At 65.2% G+C, this 22,862-nt stretch overlaps 13 protein-coding genes across 13 annotated transcripts; 7 read left to right on the forward strand and 6 right to left on the reverse strand.

Moving 5' to 3' along the window:
- Positions 1-94: 94 nt before the first annotated feature.
- On the forward strand, positions 95-4,351 carry MJAP1_001289 (uncharacterized protein; the record flags this gene model as incomplete). The annotated part of the gene is made up of 1 exon (XM_060265252.1): positions 95-4,351. The coding sequence occupies one exon, from the start codon at positions 95-97 to the stop codon at positions 4,349-4,351; it is 4,257 nt and encodes a 1,418-aa protein (XP_060121235.1).
- A 114-nt stretch (positions 4,352-4,465) lies between these two features.
- MJAP1_001290 (uncharacterized protein) lies at positions 4,466-6,190 on the forward strand (the record flags this gene model as incomplete). The annotated part of the gene is made up of 1 exon (XM_060265253.1): positions 4,466-6,190. The coding sequence occupies one exon, from the start codon at positions 4,466-4,468 to the stop codon at positions 6,188-6,190; it is 1,725 nt and encodes a 574-aa protein (XP_060121236.1).
- An 82-nt stretch (positions 6,191-6,272) lies between these two features.
- Positions 6,273-7,922, reverse strand: SRP1 (Importin alpha subunit (Karyopherin alpha subunit) (Serine-rich RNA polymerase I suppressor protein); the record flags this gene model as incomplete). The annotated part of the gene is made up of 1 exon (XM_060265254.1): positions 6,273-7,922. One exon carries the CDS (start codon positions 7,920-7,922, stop codon positions 6,273-6,275), a length of 1,650 nt encoding a protein of 549 aa, XP_060121237.1.
- Positions 7,923-8,038: 116 nt separating this feature from the next.
- Positions 8,039-9,643, forward strand: prp3 (U4/U5/U6 small nuclear ribonucleoprotein prp3; the record flags this gene model as incomplete). Its single annotated transcript, XM_060265255.1, has 1 exon — positions 8,039-9,643. One exon carries the CDS (start codon positions 8,039-8,041, stop codon positions 9,641-9,643), a length of 1,605 nt encoding a protein of 534 aa, XP_060121238.1.
- A 22-nt stretch (positions 9,644-9,665) lies between these two features.
- BFR2 (rRNA-processing protein bfr2) lies at positions 9,666-11,205 on the reverse strand (the record flags this gene model as incomplete). Its single annotated transcript, XM_060265256.1, has 2 exons — positions 9,666-11,137; positions 11,160-11,205. 2 exons carry the CDS (start codon positions 11,203-11,205, stop codon positions 9,666-9,668), a joined length of 1,518 nt encoding a protein of 505 aa, XP_060121239.1.
- Positions 11,206-11,367: 162 nt separating this feature from the next.
- On the forward strand, positions 11,368-12,711 carry RIB1 (GTP cyclohydrolase II; the record flags this gene model as incomplete). Its single annotated transcript, XM_060265257.1, has 1 exon — positions 11,368-12,711. The coding sequence occupies one exon, from the start codon at positions 11,368-11,370 to the stop codon at positions 12,709-12,711; it is 1,344 nt and encodes a 447-aa protein (XP_060121240.1).
- A 2-nt stretch (positions 12,712-12,713) lies between these two features.
- Positions 12,714-14,924, reverse strand: MJAP1_001295 (uncharacterized protein; the record flags this gene model as incomplete). The annotated part of the gene is made up of 1 exon (XM_060265258.1): positions 12,714-14,924. One exon carries the CDS (start codon positions 14,922-14,924, stop codon positions 12,714-12,716), a length of 2,211 nt encoding a protein of 736 aa, XP_060121241.1.
- Positions 14,925-14,980: 56 nt separating this feature from the next.
- MJAP1_001296 (ditrans,polycis-polyprenyl diphosphate synthase [(2E,6E)-farnesydiphosphate specific]) lies at positions 14,981-15,890 on the forward strand (the record flags this gene model as incomplete). Its single annotated transcript, XM_060265259.1, has 2 exons — positions 14,981-15,768; positions 15,791-15,890. 2 exons carry the CDS (start codon positions 14,981-14,983, stop codon positions 15,888-15,890), a joined length of 888 nt encoding a protein of 295 aa, XP_060121242.1.
- Positions 15,891-15,900: 10 nt separating this feature from the next.
- Positions 15,901-17,196, reverse strand: MJAP1_001297 (acylglycerol lipase; the record flags this gene model as incomplete). The annotated part of the gene is made up of 4 exons (XM_060265260.1): positions 15,901-16,949; positions 16,972-17,045; positions 17,068-17,135; positions 17,158-17,196. The coding sequence occupies 4 exons, from the start codon at positions 17,194-17,196 to the stop codon at positions 15,901-15,903; spliced, it is 1,230 nt and encodes a 409-aa protein (XP_060121243.1).
- A 19-nt stretch (positions 17,197-17,215) lies between these two features.
- MSF1 (phenylalanine--tRNA ligase) lies at positions 17,216-18,568 on the reverse strand (the record flags this gene model as incomplete). Its single annotated transcript, XM_060265261.1, has 1 exon — positions 17,216-18,568. One exon carries the CDS (start codon positions 18,566-18,568, stop codon positions 17,216-17,218), a length of 1,353 nt encoding a protein of 450 aa, XP_060121244.1.
- A 48-nt stretch (positions 18,569-18,616) lies between these two features.
- On the forward strand, positions 18,617-19,609 carry MJAP1_001299 (uncharacterized protein; the record flags this gene model as incomplete). The annotated part of the gene is made up of 1 exon (XM_060265262.1): positions 18,617-19,609. One exon carries the CDS (start codon positions 18,617-18,619, stop codon positions 19,607-19,609), a length of 993 nt encoding a protein of 330 aa, XP_060121245.1.
- Positions 19,610-20,074: 465 nt separating this feature from the next.
- Positions 20,075-21,748, reverse strand: DOT1 ([histone H3]-lysine(4) N-trimethyltransferase; the record flags this gene model as incomplete). The annotated part of the gene is made up of 1 exon (XM_060265263.1): positions 20,075-21,748. One exon carries the CDS (start codon positions 21,746-21,748, stop codon positions 20,075-20,077), a length of 1,674 nt encoding a protein of 557 aa, XP_060121246.1.
- Positions 21,749-21,802: 54 nt separating this feature from the next.
- cmk1 (calcium/calmodulin-dependent protein kinase) lies at positions 21,803-22,861 on the forward strand (the record flags this gene model as incomplete). Its single annotated transcript, XM_060265264.1, has 1 exon — positions 21,803-22,861. One exon carries the CDS (start codon positions 21,803-21,805, stop codon positions 22,859-22,861), a length of 1,059 nt encoding a protein of 352 aa, XP_060121247.1.
- Between the last annotated feature and the right edge of the window lies 1 nt (position 22,862).

Here is a 22,862-nt window from a genome sequence, read left to right on the forward strand (position 1 = left end):
CGGCGCATCGGGCCCCACGCGGCGGCGGGGAAATCAAACACTGTGATTGCGCCGCGCGCCAGGTTGGCTGCGTACCTCGTTGCGCTCTCGCGGCATGGTGGCTCTGAGCAACCCCTTTTCGAAAGGCAAGCCTGAAGAGGAAGGCAAGGAGGCCGAAAATGCGATTGCGCAGAACCTAGAGGCGCAGGGCGCCGACGTACAGACCTTTAGCGAAGATGCTTCGCCGGAGGAAAAGGGGAGGCAGGCAGCCAAGGCTCGCGACGAGCTCAAGCCCAAGGGCGAGCTCGCGGTGAAGCAGGAGCAGGCCAAGAAGGAGGAGGAGGCGAAGCTCAACCGCTCCGTCCAGTCCGACCTCGGCGGCTCCAAGGTGCGCCCCAATGTCGGCATCCGCGACGTGGACCATGCCTCGCGCCAGGCTGGCCAGCTCGGCTACGGCGAGGTGGTCCCGGGCTCGCTGCCGGCGGGCGAAACCTCGCTGAACATCCCCGACTGGTACACGGTCGGCTGGATCGGCGCGTCGCGCAGCCTGCGCGACCTCAAGCCCGGCCAGCTGGAGGACACCGAGTCGCGCATGCGCGACACGAACCTCATCAGCTCGTTTTTGAGCGACGCGTACTACGGCTACATGTGGTCGGACGCGGCGGTGATTGTCGCCTCGGTCATTATCACCTACTTTGTGACGCGCTTTGGCGGCGGCTGGGGCACGCTCCTGATTATTCTGAGCATTTGCGGTACCTACTACTGCACGTCGAACCGCCGCATGCGCTCGCGCATGCGTGACGACGTCTCGCGTGAGCTCGCGCGCCAGCGCATGATGACCGAGAACGAGACCGCGCGCTGGATCAACAACTTCCTGTCGCGTTTCTGGCTGATCTACGAGCCGGTGCTCAGTGCGACGATCATCCAGTCGGTCGACGAGGTGCTCAAGTCGCAGTGCCCGCCGTTTCTCGACTCGCTGCGTCTCACCACCTTTACGCTGGGTACCAAGGCCCCGATCGTGGACTATGTGCGCACGCTGCCCGACACCGACGACGATGTGATTGTGATGGACTGGAAGATTAGCTTTACCCCGAACGACGTTCAGGACCTGACCGTGCACCAGGCCTCGAAGAAGATCAACCCCAAGGTCGTGCTCACAATCCGCGTCGGAAAGGGCATGATCGGCGCCGGCCTTCCGATCCTGCTCGAGAACATGAGCTTTGTGGGCTCGATGCGTATCCGCCTGAAGCTCATCAGCAGCTTTCCGCATGTCCAGGTGCTCGATCTGTCGTTCATGGAGCCGCCGAGCTTTGACTACGAGCTGAAGCCGATCGGCGGTAGCGCGCTGGGCCTCGATGTCGCGGCGCTCCCGGGTCTGTCGGGCTTCATCCAGAACCAGATCCACGCAAACCTCGGCCCGATGATGTACAACCCCAACCAGTTCTCGATCAACCTCGAGGAGATGATGTCGGGCACTCCGCTCGACTCCACCGCCGGTGTGCTTCAGGTGACCATCTGGAGCGCCCGCGACCTGGTCGGCGTCAAGTTTGCCGGCGGTACGCCCGACCCTTACGTCGCGCTTGCACTGAACGACGGCAAGGAGATTGAGCGTACGCGCGTCAAGGAGTCGACGACGCAGCCGACGTACAAGGAAACCAAGTACATCCTGCTCAAGGAGCTCCAGGGCCTGCTCACGCTCTCGATCTACGACTACAACGGCAACCGCCCAGACACGCGCTTGGGTGTGACGACCTTTGACCTCGACTCGCTGAACGAGAACCCCGAGCCGGGCCAGCTGAACAAGGCGGTGATGTACAACCAGTCGCCCCACGGTTCAGTGCAGTTCTCGCTCTCGTACTACCCCGTGCTCAAGCCCGAGACCGCCGAGGACGGCACGCCTTTGCCGCTCCCCGAGACGAACGCGGGCGTGATCCGCCTTACGCTCCACCAGGCCAAGGAGCTCGTAAAGAAGGCGAGCATTCCGGGCGAGATGGACCCCAAGGCGCGTCTCCTGCTCAACAACAAGGTGATTAAGGAGACGGACGTGATCAAGGACACGCGCGACCCGATCTTTGAGGACGTGACCGAGTTCCTCGTGACGGACCGTGCTTCGAGTGTGCTCACGGTCGAGATTATCGACGCACGCGAGCTGGCGGGCAATCCCACGATCGCCTCGCTGAGCACCAAGATCGACGACCTGATCCAGGCCAAGAAGCGCCAGCAGGACTGGTTCCCGGTGCCCCAGACTCCGCAGAGCCGCGTGCGCATGTCGGCGCTCTGGAAACCGGTCGTGATGGCGGGCAGTATCAACGGCTCCAACTCGTACCGCCCCCCTATCGGTGTGCTGAAGGTGTGGATCCGCGGCGCGGTCGACATCAAGAACGTCGAGGCGCTCATGGGCGGCAAGTCGGACCCCTACGCGATGCTCCGCGTGAACAACCTGATTGTGAGCGGCACGGCAGTCATCGACAACGACCTGAACCCCGTGTGGAACCAGGTGCTGTACGCCCCGGTGCACTCCACCTCGGAGATTGTGCGCCTGGAGGTGATGGACTACCAGTCGAGCACCGCGGACCGCACGCTCGGCTTTGTCGACCTGCCTGTGAGCAAGTACGCCGAGGACAACGTCGAAGACCGTGCCTACCCCTACCGCAGCAACGGCCGCCACACGCTCCGTGAGAAGCTGAAGCAGTCGAACGGCACGCTGAAGGGCAAGATCGACTTTGACCTCGAGTTCATCCCGGCGATGCACGTCGAAGGCGCCAACTTTATCGAGCAGAACAAGAAGATGGCCGCCGAGGCCAAGGCCAAGTCGAAGCAGCCCTCTGCGCCCCCCGGCTCGGCGCTCGACTCGCCCGATGCGGTGCGCCAGCAGCAAGCCGCCGAGGACGGCGAGAACGACGACCAGATCGTTGCCGGCCAGGCCGTCCAGGACGACGACGAGGAGGACGAGGACAGCGGTGTGCACCTCAGCGCCCAAGAGCTCCTGCAGCACCGCTCGGGTGTGCTTGCGTTCAACATGATCTCGGGCCAGATCCTCAAGCCGCGCGCGCAGCTCGAGGTGGTGTTTGACGACAGCTACTGGCCTGCGTACACCACCGAGCGCCGCAAGAAGAACTACAACTGGGACGAGGTCGGCGAGGCGGTCATCCGCGAGCTCGAAGTCTCCAACGTGTGGTTCCGTCTGCGCAACGGTGCGTCGGACGACGACGTGTTTGCAGAGTACATGTGCTCGACCAAGGAGCTGCTCGAAAAGTGTCTCGAGCAGCCCACCGAGCTCACGCTCCAGCCCGTCGGCAGCCACGCCTTTGACATGCCCGAGATCGACCTGCCAAACATGCCCAGCATGCCCGAGATGAACATGCCCGACGCCAAGTCCGTTGGCGCGATGCCGGGCAAGGCGTTCAAGAGCGCGGGCGGCATCGCCAAGGGCGGCGTCGACTTTGCCACGCAAGGCGGCAAGAACATTGCCAACTTTGCGTCAAACGGCCAGGTGGTCCCGGTGCAGAACGAGATCAAGATCAGCTGCCGCTACGTGCCGGTCGACGTGCACCTCGAGCCGATCGAGAGTATCGTGAACCAGGGTGTGCTCACCATCGAGGTCGTCAGCTGCGCGAACCTGCGCTCTGCCGACCGCGGCGGCAAGTCGGATCCCTACGTGATCTTTGAGGACAATGGCCACGAGCTCGCGCGGTCCAAGACGGTGAAGAAGACGCTGCACCCCACGTTTAACGACGTGCTGCCCGAAGTGGTCATCAAGTCGCGCCTGACGCACGACTACACCTTTAATGTACGCGACTGGGATCAGGTCGGCGCGTCGGACCCCCTGGGTGTGGCGCACGTCAACCTCGCCGAGCTCGAGCCGTTCGAGGTGCACGAGCGCACCTACCAGCTCACCGGCCACGGTGCAGGACCCGACAGCACCATCACGGCGCGCTTCGAGTTCCGCCCGGTCTATGCCAACAACCGCACGGGCAAGGGCGGCGCGCTCGGCCGCAACGTCGCGTCCGGCGTCATTGGCGGTATCGGTGGTATCGGAAAGGGTGTCGCGCACGGTGGCAAAGGCATCTTTAATGTGGTCACCAGCCCCTTCCACCACAAAAAGTCGGAAAGCAACGCGAGCCAGATGCCGCGCAGCGAGTCGCAGGTGCAGCAGCAGCAGCAGCAGCAGCAGCTGCAACCGGCGTCGTCGGCGACGCATATTGACGATACGCAGTCCATGCGCGACTCGCAGTCGATGTACGGCCAGCGCTTCGACTCGCAGTCGCTCGCCGAGGGCGGCGGCGCGAGCGGCGTGCGCCACCGCCGCTCGCGCCTCCACAACCCCTTCAAGCGGACCAAAGAGCCCTCGGAGGGCGCGCCGCGTCGCTAGTATAAATAGTGCCTCCACAACAAGTCCCGATCCCGATCTGCAAGGGCGGCGTGGCCCCCGGGCCGCCCTGGGCGTAGTTTATGGCGACGGTGCTCTGCGGCAGGATCGCGAGCGATGGTGCGTAGCGGGCCTCTACGCGTGAGCTTGGCGAGCGCGAGCACGAGTACGCTCGCGCTCGCACAGCCAGGAAATAGCAGCCCAAGCACGCTGCACGAGAAAAATGCGACCCACTCGCTGGGACTACACCGCGCAGCAGGCACCGGCAACGTTGCGCTGGTCCTGTATGCACTCGAGAACGGGCAATCGCCGAATAGCATGCTGCATGGTGTCGCACCGCTGCACGTCGCAGCATGCGTCGGAGACCTCGTCGCGACGCAGCTCCTCATCGCGTTCGGCGCAGACGTCCAGCTTTCCCGCGCGCGCGCACGCGCCGCCGGCGGGCCCGGCGTCGAGGGGTCGACTGCGCTGCACTTTGCCGCTGCCAATGGTCACTATGCTGTGGTGTGCACGCTTCTGGAGAACGGTGCGCGCCCAGCGCCGGTCGACAAGGACGGACAAACACCCGAATCACTAGCCTCGGCCAACCAACACACCCAGTGCGTCGCGGTGATACGGCAGTACCTCGACACGTACGGGCCAGACGGGCACGTGGAGCCATACAGCGTGCGTGAGCTGGGGTACACGATGCAGTGGGGCGACGCGGCGCTCGCGCCGATCTCGCGCGAGGGTACGCCGGACCTCGCCGTGCGCACGCCCGTGTTTTCCGCCCCTCTGGTCCCCCAGACGCGGCGTGCCTCGCCGGCAGTCCCGCTGAGTGTGCGCACGGACGTGCAGGACGCGCCGCAGCGCACTGGCACCGTCTCGCCGCCGCTCGACGCACGGCGGCGGCCGAGCCTGCCCTACTTTTTGGAAAAGGCGGCGCACCCCGCGTCGTCGCTGCGTGCGCTGTGGCCCCAGAGCGCGAGCACTGCGCCGGCGATCCACAAGGTGCTCCACGAAGACGAGTCCCCGGGGCTACGCGTGCCGCGCATCAACTCGCGAGCGAGTCTCTCGAGCCTGCTCAAGCGCGCGACAGGCAGCGCGTATCCCCGCACGCCCGAGGAGCGGCACACGCCGCCGCTCCGCACGGACGACAGCGAGACATCCTCGCGCTTTTCCGGTGTCTTGTCGCCGACGGCGCTCCTGTCGCTCGTGCAGCGGCGCTCGCAGGAAAATCTGTCTGTCTCGTCGACCGATGCGAGCGAGGCGTCGCCGAGTCTCTCGGCGTCGCCCGTATCCGACTCGACGAGCAGCCGCAGCACCGGGCGGACACGCAGCGACCTGTCGCGCCCGGCGGCGCGCCCCAGCGAGGCGCTGCGCAGCCTCGAAGGGCCTGCGCCCGGCCTGCTCCCCCCCGTCACGACACGCACGTACCGCGTGCGGAGCAACAGTGCGTCTGGCGCGCGGCTTGGGCGCACATGGGACGAGCGCGACGCGGCGCAGAACGTCCAGGCGACGCGCGCCCGTGCGAGCTCTGAAGTGCAGCCCGTGTCGCTGGGACGTGGCGAGATGCCGGTGCTCGGCACGTCGCTGGGCCGTGGCGAGATGCCGGTGCTCGGCGCGTCGCTCGGGCGCACCGAGGCGCGCTCGTCGCAGAGCAGTGCGTCTCTGTGCCCCCCCCCACCCTCCGAAAGTGCCTCGTCGCGCTCTTCGCCGTCGTCTGGCGAGGTTGTGCAGAGCATTCTCGACCAAGGCACGGTGCTTGGCGCGGCGCCCGACAAAGGGCAGCACTCGTCGCTTGCGATTCTCCTTGCGCAGTACGGCGAGACGCTGCACCGTCCCTCTGTGGATAAAACATAGTCACTGTACCATATGTAAACTAGCACTATGACCTGGGCGTACTGTACAGCTGTCCGCCTGACCGGACGCGCACTGCGTGGTCTTAGGACTGCATGTCCTGGCCGCCCGGCGCGGGCCCGAACTGGAATCCTGCCTGGGGCGCGGCCATGTTGGACGGGAACGCGAACGCGCCCGCCTCGTTGACCTGCGGCGCATCGATGCCCGTGTCCTCCTGGACGTCATCCTCCGGGAAGTACTTGTCCATGATGTGGAAGCACTTCTTGTAGATGTCAAAGTTTTCGTGGTTCTGCAGCGCATGGATGCTGACCATGCCGCCGCACTCTTCAATGTACAGAGCGTACTGGTTCGAGGAGCCAGGGCCCATCGCCTCCTTGTCCTGCTCGCCGATCTTGAGGATGTTCTCGAGGCCGTCGAGGGCGACCTGGATGATCTTGTTGTCCATGCACTTGAGCAGGTCGCACAGCGGCTTGATGCAGCCCTGCGAGACGAGGTACCGGATCTGCTGCGGCTGCTGCAGACCGCCGCTCGTCGCATTGCTGATCGCCCAGCACGCCTCCTTCTTCGTCTTAAAGTCGGCGTGGCTCAAGATGTGGATCAGCGGCGGGATGATGTTTGCGTCAATCACCGACTGGATCTGGTTCGGCGAACCGGCAGTGATGTTGGAAATGGTCCAGCACGCCTCCTTCTTGATGCCGTCCTTGGGCGAGGAAAGCAGCGAGAGCAGCGGCGTCAGTGCACCCGACGCCACAATGACCTGCGTCTGCATGTCGTCACCGGTGACAATGTTGCCGACGGAGCGCAGAGCGGGCGTCTGCACCGCGGTCGAGGGGTGCATGAGCAGGTCGACCAGACGGCGGCACACGCCGCTCTCGATCACCGCCTGGATCTTTTCGTTGGCACCGTCGGAGAGGTAGGAGATCGCCCAGCACGCGTCGATCAGAATCTCATCGTCCATTGCGTAGACGAGCTTGGTGAGCGTGGGCAGCGCAGGCGCGACCAACTCCCAGCTCGGCTGAGGGTTCTTGCCGCGGCACAGGTTGCTCAGCGTCCACGTCGCATTGCGCAGCATGCTCACCTTGTGGTCCTCGCTGAGGAGCTCGAGGAGCGAGCGCATCGCGCCTTGCTGGAGCACAAAGTCGCGGCACTTGGTCGAGTCACCCGCAATGTTGCCGAGCGCCCACACCGCCTGCTCACGCACGTCGAGGACCGGCGAGGAGAGGAGCTCGATAAAGATAGGCACCGCGCCGCAGTTGATCACGACCTGAGTGTGCTCGGACGTGCCGGACGCAATGTTGGTCAGCGCCCATGCCGCCTCGAACTGGATCATGCTGTGGGGGCTGCGCAGGAACTCGACAAAACGCGGCACGACACCACACGAAATCACACGGTCGATGGGGGGGTTCTTCTCTTTCGAGAGGAGCTTGCGGAACTTGGTCGTCGCTTCGAGCTGCAGATCGAGGTTGTCGCTCTGCACGCCTTGCACCATCTGGGGGAGCTGCGATGTAATCTGCATGTCCAGGTCGTCGTTCACCTCGTCCTCCTCGTCCGAGTCGGGCGCATCGGAGACCTGCTGTAGGTTCAGGTTGCGGCGCTTGGCCATGCTCTCTTCACGCTTCTGCCGGCGGATCTCGACCTGCGCCTCCTCACGGCGGCGACGAAGCTCATCCTGCTTAAAGGCACCCTTGGCTTTATAGGCGTCCTGGCGCCGGCTCTGGTCGCGGAATGCAGACATCGTCTGTCACACTAGCAAAGAAGGGACGATGCGAACCCGTGAAGAAAATTCAAGCAACACGGCCTAGAGGGCCAATAAGGCCCATGCACGGCCCGGCGATCACGTGGCAACGTACCATGGCGCCGAAGCGAGAATACCCAGAGGCGGGGGACGCGCGGGGGGATAAGCGCAGCAGGCCCGAGGGGGGGCGCGACCTGAGCAAGGTCATTGAAGAGGCCAGGAAGCGGTCACAGGCCGCATTTGCGCGCTCAGGGCTGCCGAGCGCGCCGCCAAGCGCGAAAAAGGACGAAGCGCCGCCAAGCCGTCCAGACGCGCCGCCGCCAACGCAGGGCGCGCCGAGCGCGCCGGTGCGCACGCCCGGCGGGGAGCGCGAGCCGGTGCCGACCGGTATCCACCCGCTGCTCCTCGGCGATGCGGCGCGCATCCAGGAACGCTTCCGCTCGCTCGCACCGAAAATCTCGTCCATCACGGCCAACCAGCGTCCACTGCCAGGCCGCCCGAGCGCGCCGCCGCCCGCGCCCAAGGCCAAGCCGCCGCCGCCGCCGCCCGAGTCGAATCCGTACCTCGCTGCGGCGCCCGAAGAGCCCACCGGACCCAAACGAAAAAGCATGCATCGCTCGCTGCAGTTCCATCGTCCGGGCCGCTACATTCTCGAGGCCGAGCAGATCCGCCGGGAAGAGCAGATGAATGCGCTGAAAGAGCGCATCGAGGAGCGTGCACGCAAGGCGGGGCTCCAGGACGAGCTGCTCGGCGACGAGCGCATCCTGCGCCGCCCGACGCCGCCCGACGCCGAGTGGTGGGACCTTGGCCTGTTGCCGGGCAAGAGCTACGACGAGGTGCCATCTGCCCCGGGTACATCTGCGTCCGGCAGCCTGCCGAACCTCGCGGGCGAAGGCTCGCCAATTGACCACCTCGTGCAGCATCCGATTCCCATCCCAGCGCCGACAGGTCTGCTGCGTGTGCAGCCCCGTGGCGTGATGCTCACGAAGCAAGAGATGAAAAAGATGCGCAAGCAGCGCCGCGCGGCCGAGCAGCAGGACAAGCGCGACCGCGTCAAGATGGGCCTCTTGCCCCCGGACCCGCCCAAGGTGAAGCTCTCGAATTTGATGCGCGTCCTCTCGTCCGAGGCGGTGGCCGACCCCACCAAGGTCGAGGCGCGCGTGCGCCGCGAAGTCACAGCGCGCCGCGAGCAGCACGAGCAGACGAATCTCGAGCGGATGCTCACCGACGACGAGCGGCAGCAGCGGCGCATGTACAAGACCAAGGTCGAGGAAGAAAAGGGCATCTGGTGCCATGTATACCGTATCCGCTACCTGGTCAGCCCGTCGCACAAGTTCAAGGTGCGCAAGAATGCGCAGCAGCACCATCTCGGCGGCGTCGTCATTACCCACCCGGACCTCGCGCTGGTGGTCGTTGAGGGCTCGGCCAAGGCGCTCAAGGCGTACAAGCGCCTGATGACGGTCCGCATCGACTGGACCGACCCCGGGCGGCCCCGCGAAGGGACGCCGGAGCATGACGAGGAGCAGGCGTCGGTCGACTATGCAAACAACTCGTGCGAGCTCGTCTTTGAGGGGCCGGTCCGCGACCGCACCTTTTCCGCGGGCATTGTCCGGACCGAGGCATGCCCGACCGACTTCAAGGTGAAGGAAGTCCTCGGAAGCAACCTCGCAGGGTACTGGGAGGTGGCGAAACGCTCGCTGACCGCGGCACATGGCGATTAGCGCAATTCGTGGTATATAGCCTCTATGCAAACAGGCGGAATCCGTCGTGCTCGGCATCCGCCGCCTCCTCCTCCTCTGCGTCCTCGGTAGGGGCACCGGCGAGGCGCGCAAAGAAGCGCTGGATTTGGTCCTCGTCCCACGTCGTGCGGGGGATCGGCGGCATAAAGTTTTGCACCTTGTCGATGATCTCGTAGCGAATGCGGCGCCCTTTGCTCGCACGCACGTCGACGGCGCGCTTCTTCTTGCGCGCATGCAGCGCATCACTCGCGACCGCGGACGTGCCAGCCTGCACGAGGCCGGCATTGTCGACCAGGTCACGCAGGAGCTGCGCGTAAAAGTCGCTATCGTCAAAGACGTCCACGTCCTGCGCAGACCGCCCGTCCTTGTCCTCGGCTTCCACGCCAAGACGCTCGGCGTCGGTCGGGCGCCAGACACGCGTACGCTCGACAAGCCGCGCGAGGCCGTCGCCAGAGAGCGCCTGGTCGAGCTGCTCGACTACGCCTTGGTTCATCGCACGCAATTGCAGACGGCCGCCGGGGGCATTGCGCGACTCGGGCGCGGCCGCAATCTTGTTCGACCAGCGCGTCAGGAGCATGCGGCGGTGGGGGTCGAGCGCCGCCTCGAGATCGCTCAGCGCTTTGGCGCCACTGGCCTCGCGGTGTACACGCTGTGAAAGTTCGTCACGCAGCGCAGGCACGTTTTGCTCCCAGAGGCGCAGACGCACGTCGAGGAGCGTGCTGGCAATATCCTCAAGCTCAACTGCGGCCCCATCGAGGTGCTCGCGCGTAGAGGGCGATGCGTCAAAGTACGCGTCCATAGACGAGGCCGGGGGGAGGCGCGCGATCATGGCACTCGTCTTTTGCAGGGCGATACGCATGCGCAGGGCTTGCTCCCAAGCCCGGACTTGCTTTTGGACTTGCTTGCCCTTTTTGGCATCCTGGGCTTGACGCGAATGGATTTGAGTGAGAAAGTCCTGTGACTCTTCTTGGGTAGGGCCATCAGTATCAGAGGCGGTGCGTTTTGTGCCGCGCGGCGGAGCGGGTACGTCGTCGTCGTCGTCGTCATCGTCGTCGTCGTCATCGTCGTCGTCGTCGTCGTCACCCTCTTTATCGTCGTCCTCATGCTCCTCTTCCTCGTCCTCAAGCTCCTCGCCTTCTTCCCCGTCGAACCCGTCGACCTCGTCACTGTCGATCTCTTCATCGTCGTCAATGTCTTGGTCGTCGAGGTCGATCTCCTCGTCTTCCTCCTCGTCCTCGTCCTCGTCCTCCTCGGCCTCTCCATCGCCAAACATCGCCGCACGCGACGTACGCACACCGCTATACTTTGGATCTGCCAATGCCTCGGAATCCGTCAGCTTTGCCTTGCGCAGGCGGCTCGACCCCATATCGACATAGTGCTTGCGGGCCTGTGCGGGCTGCGTCGGCGCGTCCTCATCGTCCGACGGCACAGACGCAGCGTCGCCTGCCTCATCGTACCCAGCTTCCGGGTCGATTGCTGCGTCAGCCAAGCCACGTACTCTCTGGCGCCACATGCAGCAGTGCATCCAAGTCCAGCCGCGCCATGGTTCCACAACCAAAAAATTTCGCGGCGCCACGGAGTTGCTGACGTAAGCAGGCGACGAGTGCTGTGCGAGCTGCGGATTGATTGCATCGGCCTTTTGGCGTTGTGTGGACTGCGAAGGTTGTCTGATCGATCGACCTGATCCACTTGTCAATCGCCTGTCGATGGCAAGTACGAACAGCACGGTCGTCCGGCCGCCCCCTTCAGGTGCGCCGGTAGCGAATAGCGATCCGCGGCGCGTAGTGCTAAATCAGCCCACGCAGCGCTCGCTCGAGCACCTGCCGGACGGCCAGGAATACGTCGTGGAGAAGATGACCAAGGCGGAAGTCGATGCACCCACCGCCGAGGTTACCACGACGGAAGAGGTACACACGCTCCCCCCGCTCGAGGTCCGCTGCATGGGCCGGACACGTGTCCCAACCCCGCATGGCGAAGTCTTCTGCCATTTGTACCGCAGCAACCGCGACGCCAAGGAACACCTCGCTTTGGTCTTTGATCCTGCGCAGAACCATGTCTCTATCCAAAAGCAGCAGGAAGAAGGCACCATGGGTAAGCCCCGCCATCTCCGCAGCCGGACGCTCGACGCGGTGTGGCACGCGAACGAGACACCGATGGAGCGTCTCATTCGCGGCGCGTACGTCGACCGCCTGAGCCCGACGTGCCAAGAAGCCTCGCAGCCAAGCGTGGCCGAGAGCGCGGACCTGGACGAGGACCAGGCGGCGTTTGCCAACCCCCTCGTCCGCATCCACTCGGAGTGTTACACCGGCGAGACGATCGGCAGCCAGCGCTGCGACTGCGGCGAGCAGCTCGACGAGGCGCTGCGCCGCATCTCGCTTTCGTCGACAAAAATGGCCGACGGCCGCACGGTGCCGGCGCGTGGCGTGGTCGTCTACATGCGCCAGGAAGGCCGTGGCATTGGGCTGCTGGACAAGCTGTGTGCGTACAATCTCCAGGATATGGGGCATGATACCGTGTCTGCCAACGTGATGCTTGGGCACCTTCCGGATGCACGCAAGTACGATATTTCGAGCGCAATTCTTCGTGACCTTGGGATCAATGCATGCCGACTTTTGACCAACAACCCCGAAAAAATGCAGGCGCTCGCTGCCGAAGGCATCCACGTCTCGGAGCGTGTACCGGTGATTCCCCGCGTGTGGCAGACGCAAGCACAGGCCCCGAAGCGCGCGCGGCGGCGCCCGCGGCTCCTAGGGTCGATCGGCACACGGACCAACTCGGTCGTGTCGCTGGACCGCACACGGGCTGCGCCGACGCCTCCGCGCGCATCTGTGAGCCCGATGCCCGTGTCGGAGCTGAGCGACGACGACTCGGACTGGGACGACGAGGTGGACGAGCAGATGCAGCGCAGCCAGGGCGTGACGCTCATCGGCGGCAGTATGACGCAGAGCACCGACCTCGAGCGATACCTACGGACAAAGGTGGAGAAAATGGGGCATATGCTTGTTGTCCCAGACACGGAGCGTGCCACGCCCGAGTCTAGACACGATTAGCGCTAGCTCGCTTGGTAGGCCACCCACGCATAATTCCCGATCTCGTGCCCCAGCATGCCGTAGCCGAGAAGGACTTCCATTTTGTGACTGTGCCACCCGATCGTGCCGCCGACCGAGCCGTGGAGCGACGCAAGGTGCTCGAGCTCGCGCCGGCGGGGGTGCGTCTCGGGCAGGTCGCGCACGACCTGTGGCTGCACCGGCACGTCTTTGTCGCTCGCCTCCTCGTTCGCCGGCCGGGGCGCGGAGAGGGACAGCGAGCGCGAGCGCGTCTCGTGTGTGGGCGCCATGCGGGGCACCTCGGGCACGACGCGCGGCGCGCGGCGGGAGAGCGAGCCGGAGCGCGCGGGCCACCGCGACGTGCTCGAGCGCCCACGCGACTCGTCGCGGCGCATCGGATCCAAGCCGCGGCGCTCGGGCGAGCGTGTATCCACGTCGGCGTACCGCATTGGCGCTGGCGACGCACTCGCAAGGCGCACAGGGGGGGCGGCGCTCGTGTGCATCGTGCGCCCCCGGCCCCGGTCCTGTTTCTCCTCGACCGGAATATCGACGGCACACGGGCTGGGCCCCGCGGCCGCGTCGACGACCCAGCCGCGGCGCCCGGCGCCCCAGATCACCTTCCAGGTGCTCAGGCCGCCGCGCACCGTGTTCAGCGCCACGGCGCTCAGCTCGACGACACGCAGGTTCGTCGGCGCGCGCCACATGTCGTCGTCGGGCGCCGCGTCGTCCTGCTTGAGGCCCATCCGCCGCAGCTGCTGCGCAATCGCCAGCGCCTGGGGGCGCTGCGTGCACGGAGCAAGAAGCTCATGGTATAGGTTGACGGCGTGGATGTGCCCCGATGTGGCGTGTGCGCCACAGCTGTAGGACAGATCAAGGACTTGCACGTTCGGCGTGCGGTGCAGCAAGAGCGTCGCGACGCCGGGAAGTGAGATGCGGGGGATGGAGCCGAGGCCGAGGTCGAGGAGCGCTGGCTGGCCCGGGAAGAGACTCAGCTCCTCGTCCGTCAGCGGGCACCCGCCGAGATCGAGGTATCGCAGCGCGCCACTGCGCATACACGGCGCCGTGCGCAGAATCGTCCGCAGATCGTCCGGGGAGAGGGGGGTGGGGAAGAGCAGCGTGCCCTGCAGCGCCAGCTCCACGAGGTTCTCGGTCGGGGGCGCAAGAAGCAGCTCGACGATGCTCTGTGAGGTCAGCGCACGGCAGCGCGACAGCGACAGGCTCTCGAGGCGGATGTGCGAGTCGGCGAGCGCCTCGAGCAGCGGCGCATCCGCCTTGGTCTGCGACAGGTCGAGGTGCGTGAGGTTTGGAAAAGCACACACAAACGACGACAGGATATCGCGGTGTAGCGACACGCCCGACAGGCCCAGGCGCTCGAGCGAGGGAAAGGTGCGGCCATGCGACCGGAGCTGCACGGACGGCGCACGCCGCCCCTCAGAGCGCCCACGCTCGGCATCCGTGCGCATATTCGAGCGCCCACGCTCGTCCTCGCTGTCCTCCTCCTCGGCCAGGTCGTAAATCGCGCGCCGGCCGCGTGTCGAGACGGCGAGATGCTTCTCGACAAAGTCATACATGGCCTCGACAAAGCGCGGCGAGACACAGCCACAGAGATCGAGGCTCTGTAGCGCATTGTGCGTCACGCCGCGCGAGCCACGCTCGATACTCACGCCACGCAGGCGCCCAGGCCGCGAGCGCGCACCGCCCCGCAGCAGGAGCGACTCGAGGACGGCGAGGGACAGGGCGCTGTCCATAGTCGCGCTGGAGCCGAACGCCACGAGTCCGCTCGCCGCCTCGATCATCGACTCGAGGCGCTCGGGCGTGACAAAACGGCGCTCGGAGCTCTCGCCGACGGTGCGCCGCAGGCCCAGCGCACGAAAAGTTGCAAAGTCCAGCAGGCGGATGGCTGATAACGCGCTCATGGCGCGGTTCCGCTCCGCCTCTTCAAATAGATACATGAAACGGTACGGCAGTGTAATCTGTACACGCCTGAACAGAAGCGGCTGCGAGTACTCGTGAAATGCGCGGTTGACCAGGCACAGCGAATAGAGGTCCCGCCGGGTTTCTTCCACCGACGTCGACGCCGCCTGCCCGTTAAAGGCCGCAGACGGCAGCCCTTCAGGATCCAGCGTACGCAGCGTACATAGAGGCACACAGCCTAGGTACACCAACTCACACACACGCTGCACGATCTCGGCAGGGAGGGCCGTCCCTGGGAGCATCGTCGCAAGGTGTGGGGTTCCCGATCATCGGGGCCGGCGCAGCAGGTTCCTTCTCCATGGTGCGGCCGCCGCCCAGCCGCGCTGCGAGCGCGGTGTTCTCCGTGCTGCTGCTGCTGCTGCACGTTGCGTACGGGATATACAGTGCAATCGTCGATGCGATACAGGCGCTGCCGTTTGTGCTCGCCGCCGCAGACGACACGCCGCTGCCGAGCGACATCCAGGGCGTGCGTGTGCCGCAGCACCTCGCGGTCGTCTTTCCCCTTGCACCGTCCAAGGCGAGTGCGTACATTGCGCTTGCGCGACATCGGACGGAGCAGCAGAGAATCCGTGTGCAGGACGCGCTGCACGATGTCTTTCGCCTGGCCGCCTGGTGCGCCGTGCTGGGCACAGCCGAGCTCTCGGTCTATGACCGCGACGCGCTGCTCTGGAGCGCGCTCGCAAAAAGCCGCACGGCGCTCGATGGGCTGCCGGATGATGTTGGGAATGTAGCGACCGAGGCGTGCATCCACGTCGACGTGCACCTCGGCCAGGGGGGGGCCGTGCCGCCCTTTTCTCTGTACATTGCCGTGTCCGACGAGGCGTGTGCCGCGTACCGCCAGCAGGGCCTGACGCTTCCCCTGCGCGTGCGCCTAAATGTGCTGAGCGCGCGCGATGACAAGCCGCCGCTGGTGCTGGCCGCCAACCAACTCACAAAAGACGCAGACGTCGCTACGCTGCGTGCTGCGGTGATGCAGCACAGCGTGCTGACGAGCGACCCCGACCTGGTGGTGATCTGCGGCCGTGGCGCGCGTCCCATCCAGCTGTACGGCTTCCCGTGCTGGGCGATCCGCATCGCGGACCTTCGGTACGTCGCGCGACTAACGCAGCACGCTGCCTTCCTGGACATGGCTCGGCCGCTGGACCGCCGCCCAGTTCCTTGATACCCTTCGGCGCTATGCACTCTCCGAGCAGCGATACGGTGCATGATATAGACAATCTATTCGCGATGGGCCGGCGCACGTCCGCTCAGCTTTGTAGGAAGCATGATCGGGAGGAGGTCCGCGTTCTTGTCAAAGAGGTGGTTGTGGCCACCCTCGTCCAGGCGCATGTAGGTCATCACCGCGTTGCGCGGTAGGACCGCACGCGCGCCCGGCAGCAGGCCTCGCGACTCGGGCAGGCGCGCGGAGCGGTGCAGGACCGACTGCACAAAGCCGACATCGGGCACGTTGGACGCCCACACGTGGTACGCAGACGTCTTGGTCATCGCCTCGAATGCAGTCTCGACGCCGGCGTAGAGGTCGTCGCCGTGGTACACCGGAATCACCTCGTCGTTCTTGGCGTGCATCAGGAGAATCGTCGGGGGCGTCATGCCGCCTTCGGTGCGATGGCCCCGAAGGATCTCGGCAAGCGCCTCCTCCGTGTTGAAGCTGTAGTGCAAGAACTTCTCGATGACCTGCTCGCGGAATGGGAAGTACTCGAGCCAGCCAAGCATCGGCACGACGCCGCCCATGCGGAACTCGATGACCATCGGGCGGATGGCCTTGAAGGCGGCGAGGAGGATGAGCGCGTCAAGCTGGATGCCGTCGCGGTACAGGCGCAGCGCGGTCTGTGCCGCAATACCCGTGCCGAGACTCTGGCCCATGATCGCGAGCGACTGGCGGCGGCCGGTCTCGGGGTCGAGTGACCTTTCCCGCACGTACTGCACCGCGCTGTACGCGTCGTTGACCACGCCTTCCTCCGTCGGGAAGCTCTCCGAGTCGCCAAAGCCACGGTAGTCGATGGCAATCACGTTGGCGTTCTGCACCTTGGACAGGTGCTTGTACGTGCGCACGCGGAACGTCGCCGCGCGGTTCATCGCATTCCCATGCAGATACACAAACGTAGGGTACTCGCGCAGCGCGCGCTCGTACACCTCCTCCGGCAGGTCGGGGTTCTCGGGGTCGATCGACTTGGATACCTCCTCGTAGAGCGAGTCGGGCAGGTGGTGCCACATGCCGATTTTCACGCCGTCCGACGTGGTAATGTGCATGTTGCGCGCCTGGGCCGCTGCGTCAGTCTCCCCACGTACGCTCAATTCCATGCTGGTGCGGCTCGGAGAAGCGCGGCCATATGGGGAACGGGATCTTGTGCAGGAACAGGTAGCTGCGTCAGCCGTACGACATACTGCCGCTGGAGCTCAGGGATACCCAGCACAAACATAAACGCAATGTACGCGCCGCATGCGGCGAGCGCCTGAATAAGTCACACTACGTACGTAGACGTGCATCCGCACCACTGTCGACCAGGTCACCATGGTTTTAAGAATCCACGTGCTACCGAATCTCCAGCGCGTAGCGCGTGTGGAGGCGCTCGAGGACGTCGGCGTGGAGCGCATTCACGTGCTCGTTCTCCAGGTTGCGGTCCATGCTCCGGTAGTTTACGCGGTAGCACCGGCTCTCGCGCTTGGTCTTGGGGTGGGTAAAGTTGTCGATGCATGCGACGTCCTCGACAAGGTCGCCGGCGACGTCGCGCACCGTCTCGAACAGGTCGTTCTCGTGGAACTGCGCAGGGACCCAGAACGAAATGTCCTTGTAGCACGGGGGGTATTTCGAGTAGGGCTTGAACGTCATAAGCGTGCCGCTTGCGTTTGCAAATTGGTTCAGGAAGCGCTTGTCTTCCGACCAAAACAGGCGGATATCCGGGATGGAAAAGAGGACCATGGCGATGCGCTCGAGACCCAGGCCAAACGCCCAGCCCATCTTGTCCGGCACGCCGGCCTGGTTCAGGATCGGCTGCTGCACCACGCCGCAGCCCAGGATCTCGAGCCAGCGGCCGCGGAACCATACTTCGACTTCGTAGCTCGGCGAGGTAAAGGGGAAAAAGGCGGGGATCCAGCGCACCTTGAGCGGCTCGTCGCTGTCCGACTCGTGCGCCCAGCGGGGCTGAAAGAGGCCGTAGACGAGCGTGTTGAGCGTCGCCTTGAGGTGGCGCACGGCGAGCTTTGCCGCTTCCGGAGACTCGGACGCGTGCACGGCTTGCCAGCCGCCGGCCTCGTCGAGCGACACCTCGTCGCTGATCTCCATCTGCGACGCGGCAAGCTGCGCCTCCATCGCTTCGCACTCCCGCTCGACCTCGCCGCCGGGGGCGTATGCATCCTTCGTCCAGACGCTCGCGCCTTCCATCTGGTGAAAGACGGGGTAGTGCGACGAGTCGATCTCGTCGCGGCGGAACACGTCAGCGGTCAGCAGCCAGCGCGCGTTGCCTTCACGGAATGTGCCGATCTGGTGCGCGGACGTGTGCGTACGCAGACACGTGTCCTTGTTCACAAAGTACGTGTCGGACGGCTGGCGGCCGGGGTGGTCTTTGGGAAAGCCCAGCTCGTCAAAGTTGAGCTCCATCGAGACGACAGGCGACGGCGCACGGATTGGTGTGTAGTTGTCGCCCATGATACGCTGGATCTCGTTGCGCAGCAGCATCAACGGCTGGCTCGCTTGGTAGGGCAGCTGCGGCGCCGGATGGACGCGGCGCAAGATCGACGCGGGGATGTTGGTCGTCTCGTCCGTCTTGTACTCGATCCCATTCAGCATCAAGGGGGGGGTGAATACTGGCGTCGCATGCAGCGCGCGGCACACGCTCGGGCGCGCAGCGGCACAGACCCGCGCACGCACCACGCCGAGAAAGGACATGGTCAAGAAATGGAGGTGTGTGCGTGACACGTGGAGGTGCGCTTCCTCATGGCCGACGAGCCGTACAGCGCGACGAGCGCGGCGGCGACCGACGCGGGCGCCCCGCACCCCGCGACCGAGGTCGAGGTGATGACGCAGCGCATCGAGGACCAGGTCACGAACCTCGTAGGAAGCTTTTCGGCGTGGTGGGGCGGCGTGAACCGCCAGTCGCAGACGGCACTCCAGGACGCACGTACCTACATTGAGAAACAGGGCGGCGTGCTTGCTACTGCAAAGCAGAGCATTGCGCAGCTCGAGGCGTCTATGGAGAAGGCGAGCCAGGATGCGCGCGCAAAGGGGCGGGACGGTGCACCGCCGGCCGACGACGGCGAGCCGTTCGAGCTGCCGGACGACGAGGCGCCCAAGGACAAGGGCAAGGGCGTCGAGCGCGACGCGCCCGCAGCCGAGACCGAAGCACAGACACTTGCTTCGCTAGGCACGAGCGCGTGGACGTCGCTCCAGCGACTTGCGCACCTTCCTCAGGTCGCACACGTCCAAGAGCAGCTCTCCCACGCCCTGCACACCGCCGAGGGGCAAACCGGACCGACGCTCCAGCGCGCGATGCACGACGCCGAGGCACTCATGACCAAGTACATGCACGACGGCGAGGCACTCGCACGCGACGTCGGCAAGGACTTACGTGGACTTATGGACGACATTGTCAAGATTGTGCCACCCGAAGAGGCGGAGCGCGTCGCGGCTGACACACCCCAATCCGTTCCGCAGGAGAGGGCAGAGGAGGCCAAGACCGACGTACCGCACGCGCTGGGCGACGCCGACGACTTTGCGTGGGACGACGACGAGGAGCCCGAAGCGGTGCAGCCGGCCGATCCTCAGGCGGCGCAGCCTGCGGGCGCCGCCGCGCCTGCCGCGCCGCCGGCTGAACCCACGGTGGCTGCCGCCGCCCCTGTGCCGCACCCCGCGCCTGCCCCGAGCACGGCGCCGGCCCCGAGCACGGCTGCGCCCCAGACCGAGCACGACTCCGACTCGGACTGGGAATAGTACATACATCCCTTCCATAATTCCCAATTGCACAGACCATCATGGACGGCGTCAGTGCGGAGCAGTTCCACGGTGCGTAGCGCGGCTCATGTAGCGCTCGTCTATGACTTGGTGCGCGAAATACCCTGCGGGAAGGTGACGACCTACGGTATGCTACGCTACTTACCCAGGCACAATAGCACAGCTCGCGGGCTTCCCACGGCGTACGTCGTGCTCCTGACGCAGATTCGCGCATGGTCGGCGCGGCGCTGAAATATGTCCAGGACGAGACGCTCCCATGGCAGCGTGTCGTCGGCTCCGGGGGCATTATATCCGAGCGTGGCGACGGCGGCGCGGGCGCTGCACGCCAAGCCGACGCGCTGCGGGCAGAAGGTGTCGAAGTCGTCCCCACGCGCGGCGACCGCGGCAAATGGCGCGTGGAAAACTTCATGGCCCATGCCTGGGACGGAAAGGTATCTACATAGTCTACGGATTTTGGCGCCGCCGCTCGAGTGCGGCGGCGTACGCATGCACCTTGCTGCGGTCGACGACGTGGACGTAGTACTTCCCGCTGCCGGCCGTCCAGCTCACGCTTCCGCTCGTATAGGTGCGCTCCTCGACGCGCAGGATCGCCGCTGGGGACGAGAGCGTGCGCTCCGTGAGCCGAAAGTCGCTCGGGACGAACGAGCGCAAGGACACTATCACCGAGCCCTCCTTCAGGTCGAGGAACAGGAGCGAGAGCGTGTCGTTCGTCTGGGGCCGGAACGCATAGTTGTTGACTAGCACAAGGTCAGCGTCGCGCAGCACGGTGCGCACCGGCTCCGAGTCGGTAAAGTCGGCGCACCACGCCTCCATGCGCGGCCCGCCGCAGAGGCCCCACATCTTCCAGCGCGCGGCCGACTCGCGCAGCTGCGCCTGCGCGAGCTCGCTGGGGATCGGCATGTACTCGCAGCCGTATGCCGCGCATCCCGTCTGCAGCGACGCCTGGACAATCAGGTTGCCGATTCCGCTGCCGAGGTCGACAAACACCGACTGGGGCCCGAGCTGCGCCAGGCGGCACACTTCGCTCAGGAACGGCGGGAGCATCTCGCCATACACATTATCCGAGAACGCCTCGTACTGCTTCAGCTTCTCGACGTGCGGCGCAGCGGCGCGCGCATACACCTGGTCCTGCACCGCGCGCCAGACGCTCTCGGGCACGCCGTGCGTGGCGCCGAGGGTGCGCAGGTGCGCCTCGACCACGCCCTCGTCCTTGAGTGCGTTGAGCAGCGCATTAAAGCGCTGCACAGTGCGCACAAACAGGCCGCCGTGCCGGCGGTTGCGTGCCTTGGTAAAGCTGCGCAGGATCGAGTCCGTGTCCAGCGCGTCCTCCGACAGGCTCTGCGACATGGGCGATGCGCCGTCCACGAGCGGCGTCGAGTCGCGTGAGCTGCTGTCGCGCGTGCGCGCCCGCGCACGCCACTCGGCGAGCGGCACGCCGGTGCTGCTCGACACGTCGAGTGCCTCGAGCGCTCCAAACTCGCTTTGGCGCTCTTTTGGGATATAATGGGCGACGATCGCGCCGACGGTGCGCAAGAGGTCGGCGATCGGATCGTACTCGTCCGTGTCCTTGGGCACAAGGAGCAGGAACGATTCCTGGGCGTCGGGCGCAGGATATGCGAGCGACACGACTGTTTCGTCGGGAATCCCCTCGAAGAACGGGAGGTACGTCGCACTGGATGTGCGAACCAGTGCTTCGCTCGACATTGCCGCGCCGGGCTCCTTATCAAGCACCGCGTACCCGTCTTTCGGCACGATGGTGCGCGGCGCGTTGTACTGAAACGGCCGCCCCGGCACTGCGTCAAACATGGAGCGCGGCTTCGCTTTTGGCTCCTCCTCGCCCTCGCTCACCGATACACGGCGTGCTTTCTTCGCCGGGCGCGGTGCCTCGGCGCGTTTTTTATCCGCGGCGGCGACTTGTTCGGCGAGACGCGCCTGGTGCGCCGCGACGCGCTCTTTTTCGATGCGCTCCTGCACGGCCGCAGGGAGCGCATTGTGGCGCTTTTCCGAGGACACCTGCCGCCTCTGTGACACCGGTGCGGCCTGTGCCACCCGCGTCGTGGTCACAACCGCGGCGCCGGGCGGCCGCCCCTTGCGCGCCTTGCCGCCGAAGAAGTCCATCGGTGGTGGTGGTCACGTGACCCACACCGCCCTTGCGACACGCCTCGAGACGGGATGGCGGCGAACGCGGGTCAGAAGCCGGCGACGGTGCCGTGCGCATACAAGACGGGACGCACGCTCGGACAAGGAACCTACGCAGTCGTGAAAGAGGCCGTGCATATCGAGACCGGAAAGTATTATGCATGCAAGGTAATTAGCAAGAGCCTGATGCGGGGTCGTGAGCACATGGTGCGCAATGAGATTGCGTCGCTGAAGCGCGTCTCGGTCGACCACAAAGGCATTGTGTCGCTGGTGGACTACTTTGAGACGATGAACAACCTGTACCTCGTGACTGACCTGTGCCAGGGCGGCGAGCTCTTTGACCGCATCTGCGAGCGGGGCAGCTACTACGAGAAGGATGCTGCGCAAATTATCCGCACGGTCCTCGAGGCGGTGGCCTATCTGCACGACCAAGGCATCGTGCACCGCGACCTGAAGCCAGAGAACCTCCTCTTCCGCGACCGCTCGGAGCACTCGGACCTCCTCATTGCCGACTTTGGTCTCTCGCGCATGGTCGACGACGAAAAGATGACCGCGCTCAGCACGACGTGTGGTACGCCTGGGTACATGGCGCCCGAGATCTTTAAAAAGACGGGCCACGGCAAGCCGGTAGACATGTGGGCGATGGGCGTCATTACCTACTTCCTCCTCTGCGGCTACACGCCCTTCGACCGCGACTCGGGCATGGAGGAGATGCAGGCAATCGTGCACGCCGACTACAAATTCGAGCCGGTCATTTACTGGCAAGGCGTCTCGGAGGACGCGCGCGACTTTATCCGGCGCCTCCTCACGATTAGCCAGGACGACCGCATGACCGCACACCAGGCGCTCGAGCACCCGTGGATCAAGAGCGTGGACGTGCCCGAGGAAGCCGGCCAAAAGGACCTGCTGCCGGACATCAAGTCGGCCTTCAACGCGAAGCGGACGTTCCGCAAGGCGGTCAACGGCATCCGCATCATCAACCGCCTGCGCTCCGAAACGCAGGAACATCAGCTCGCTCGCCAGCAGATGGAGCAGATCCACAAGCAGGCCCAGGAGGAGTCGGACCACCTCGACCAGGTCTGGGCCCCATAGT

The sequence above is a fragment of the Malassezia japonica genome, chromosome 2 (assembly GCF_029542785.1).
Source record: "Malassezia japonica chromosome 2, complete sequence".
Lineage (NCBI taxonomy): Eukaryota > Fungi > Basidiomycota > Malasseziomycetes > Malasseziales > Malasseziaceae > Malassezia > Malassezia japonica.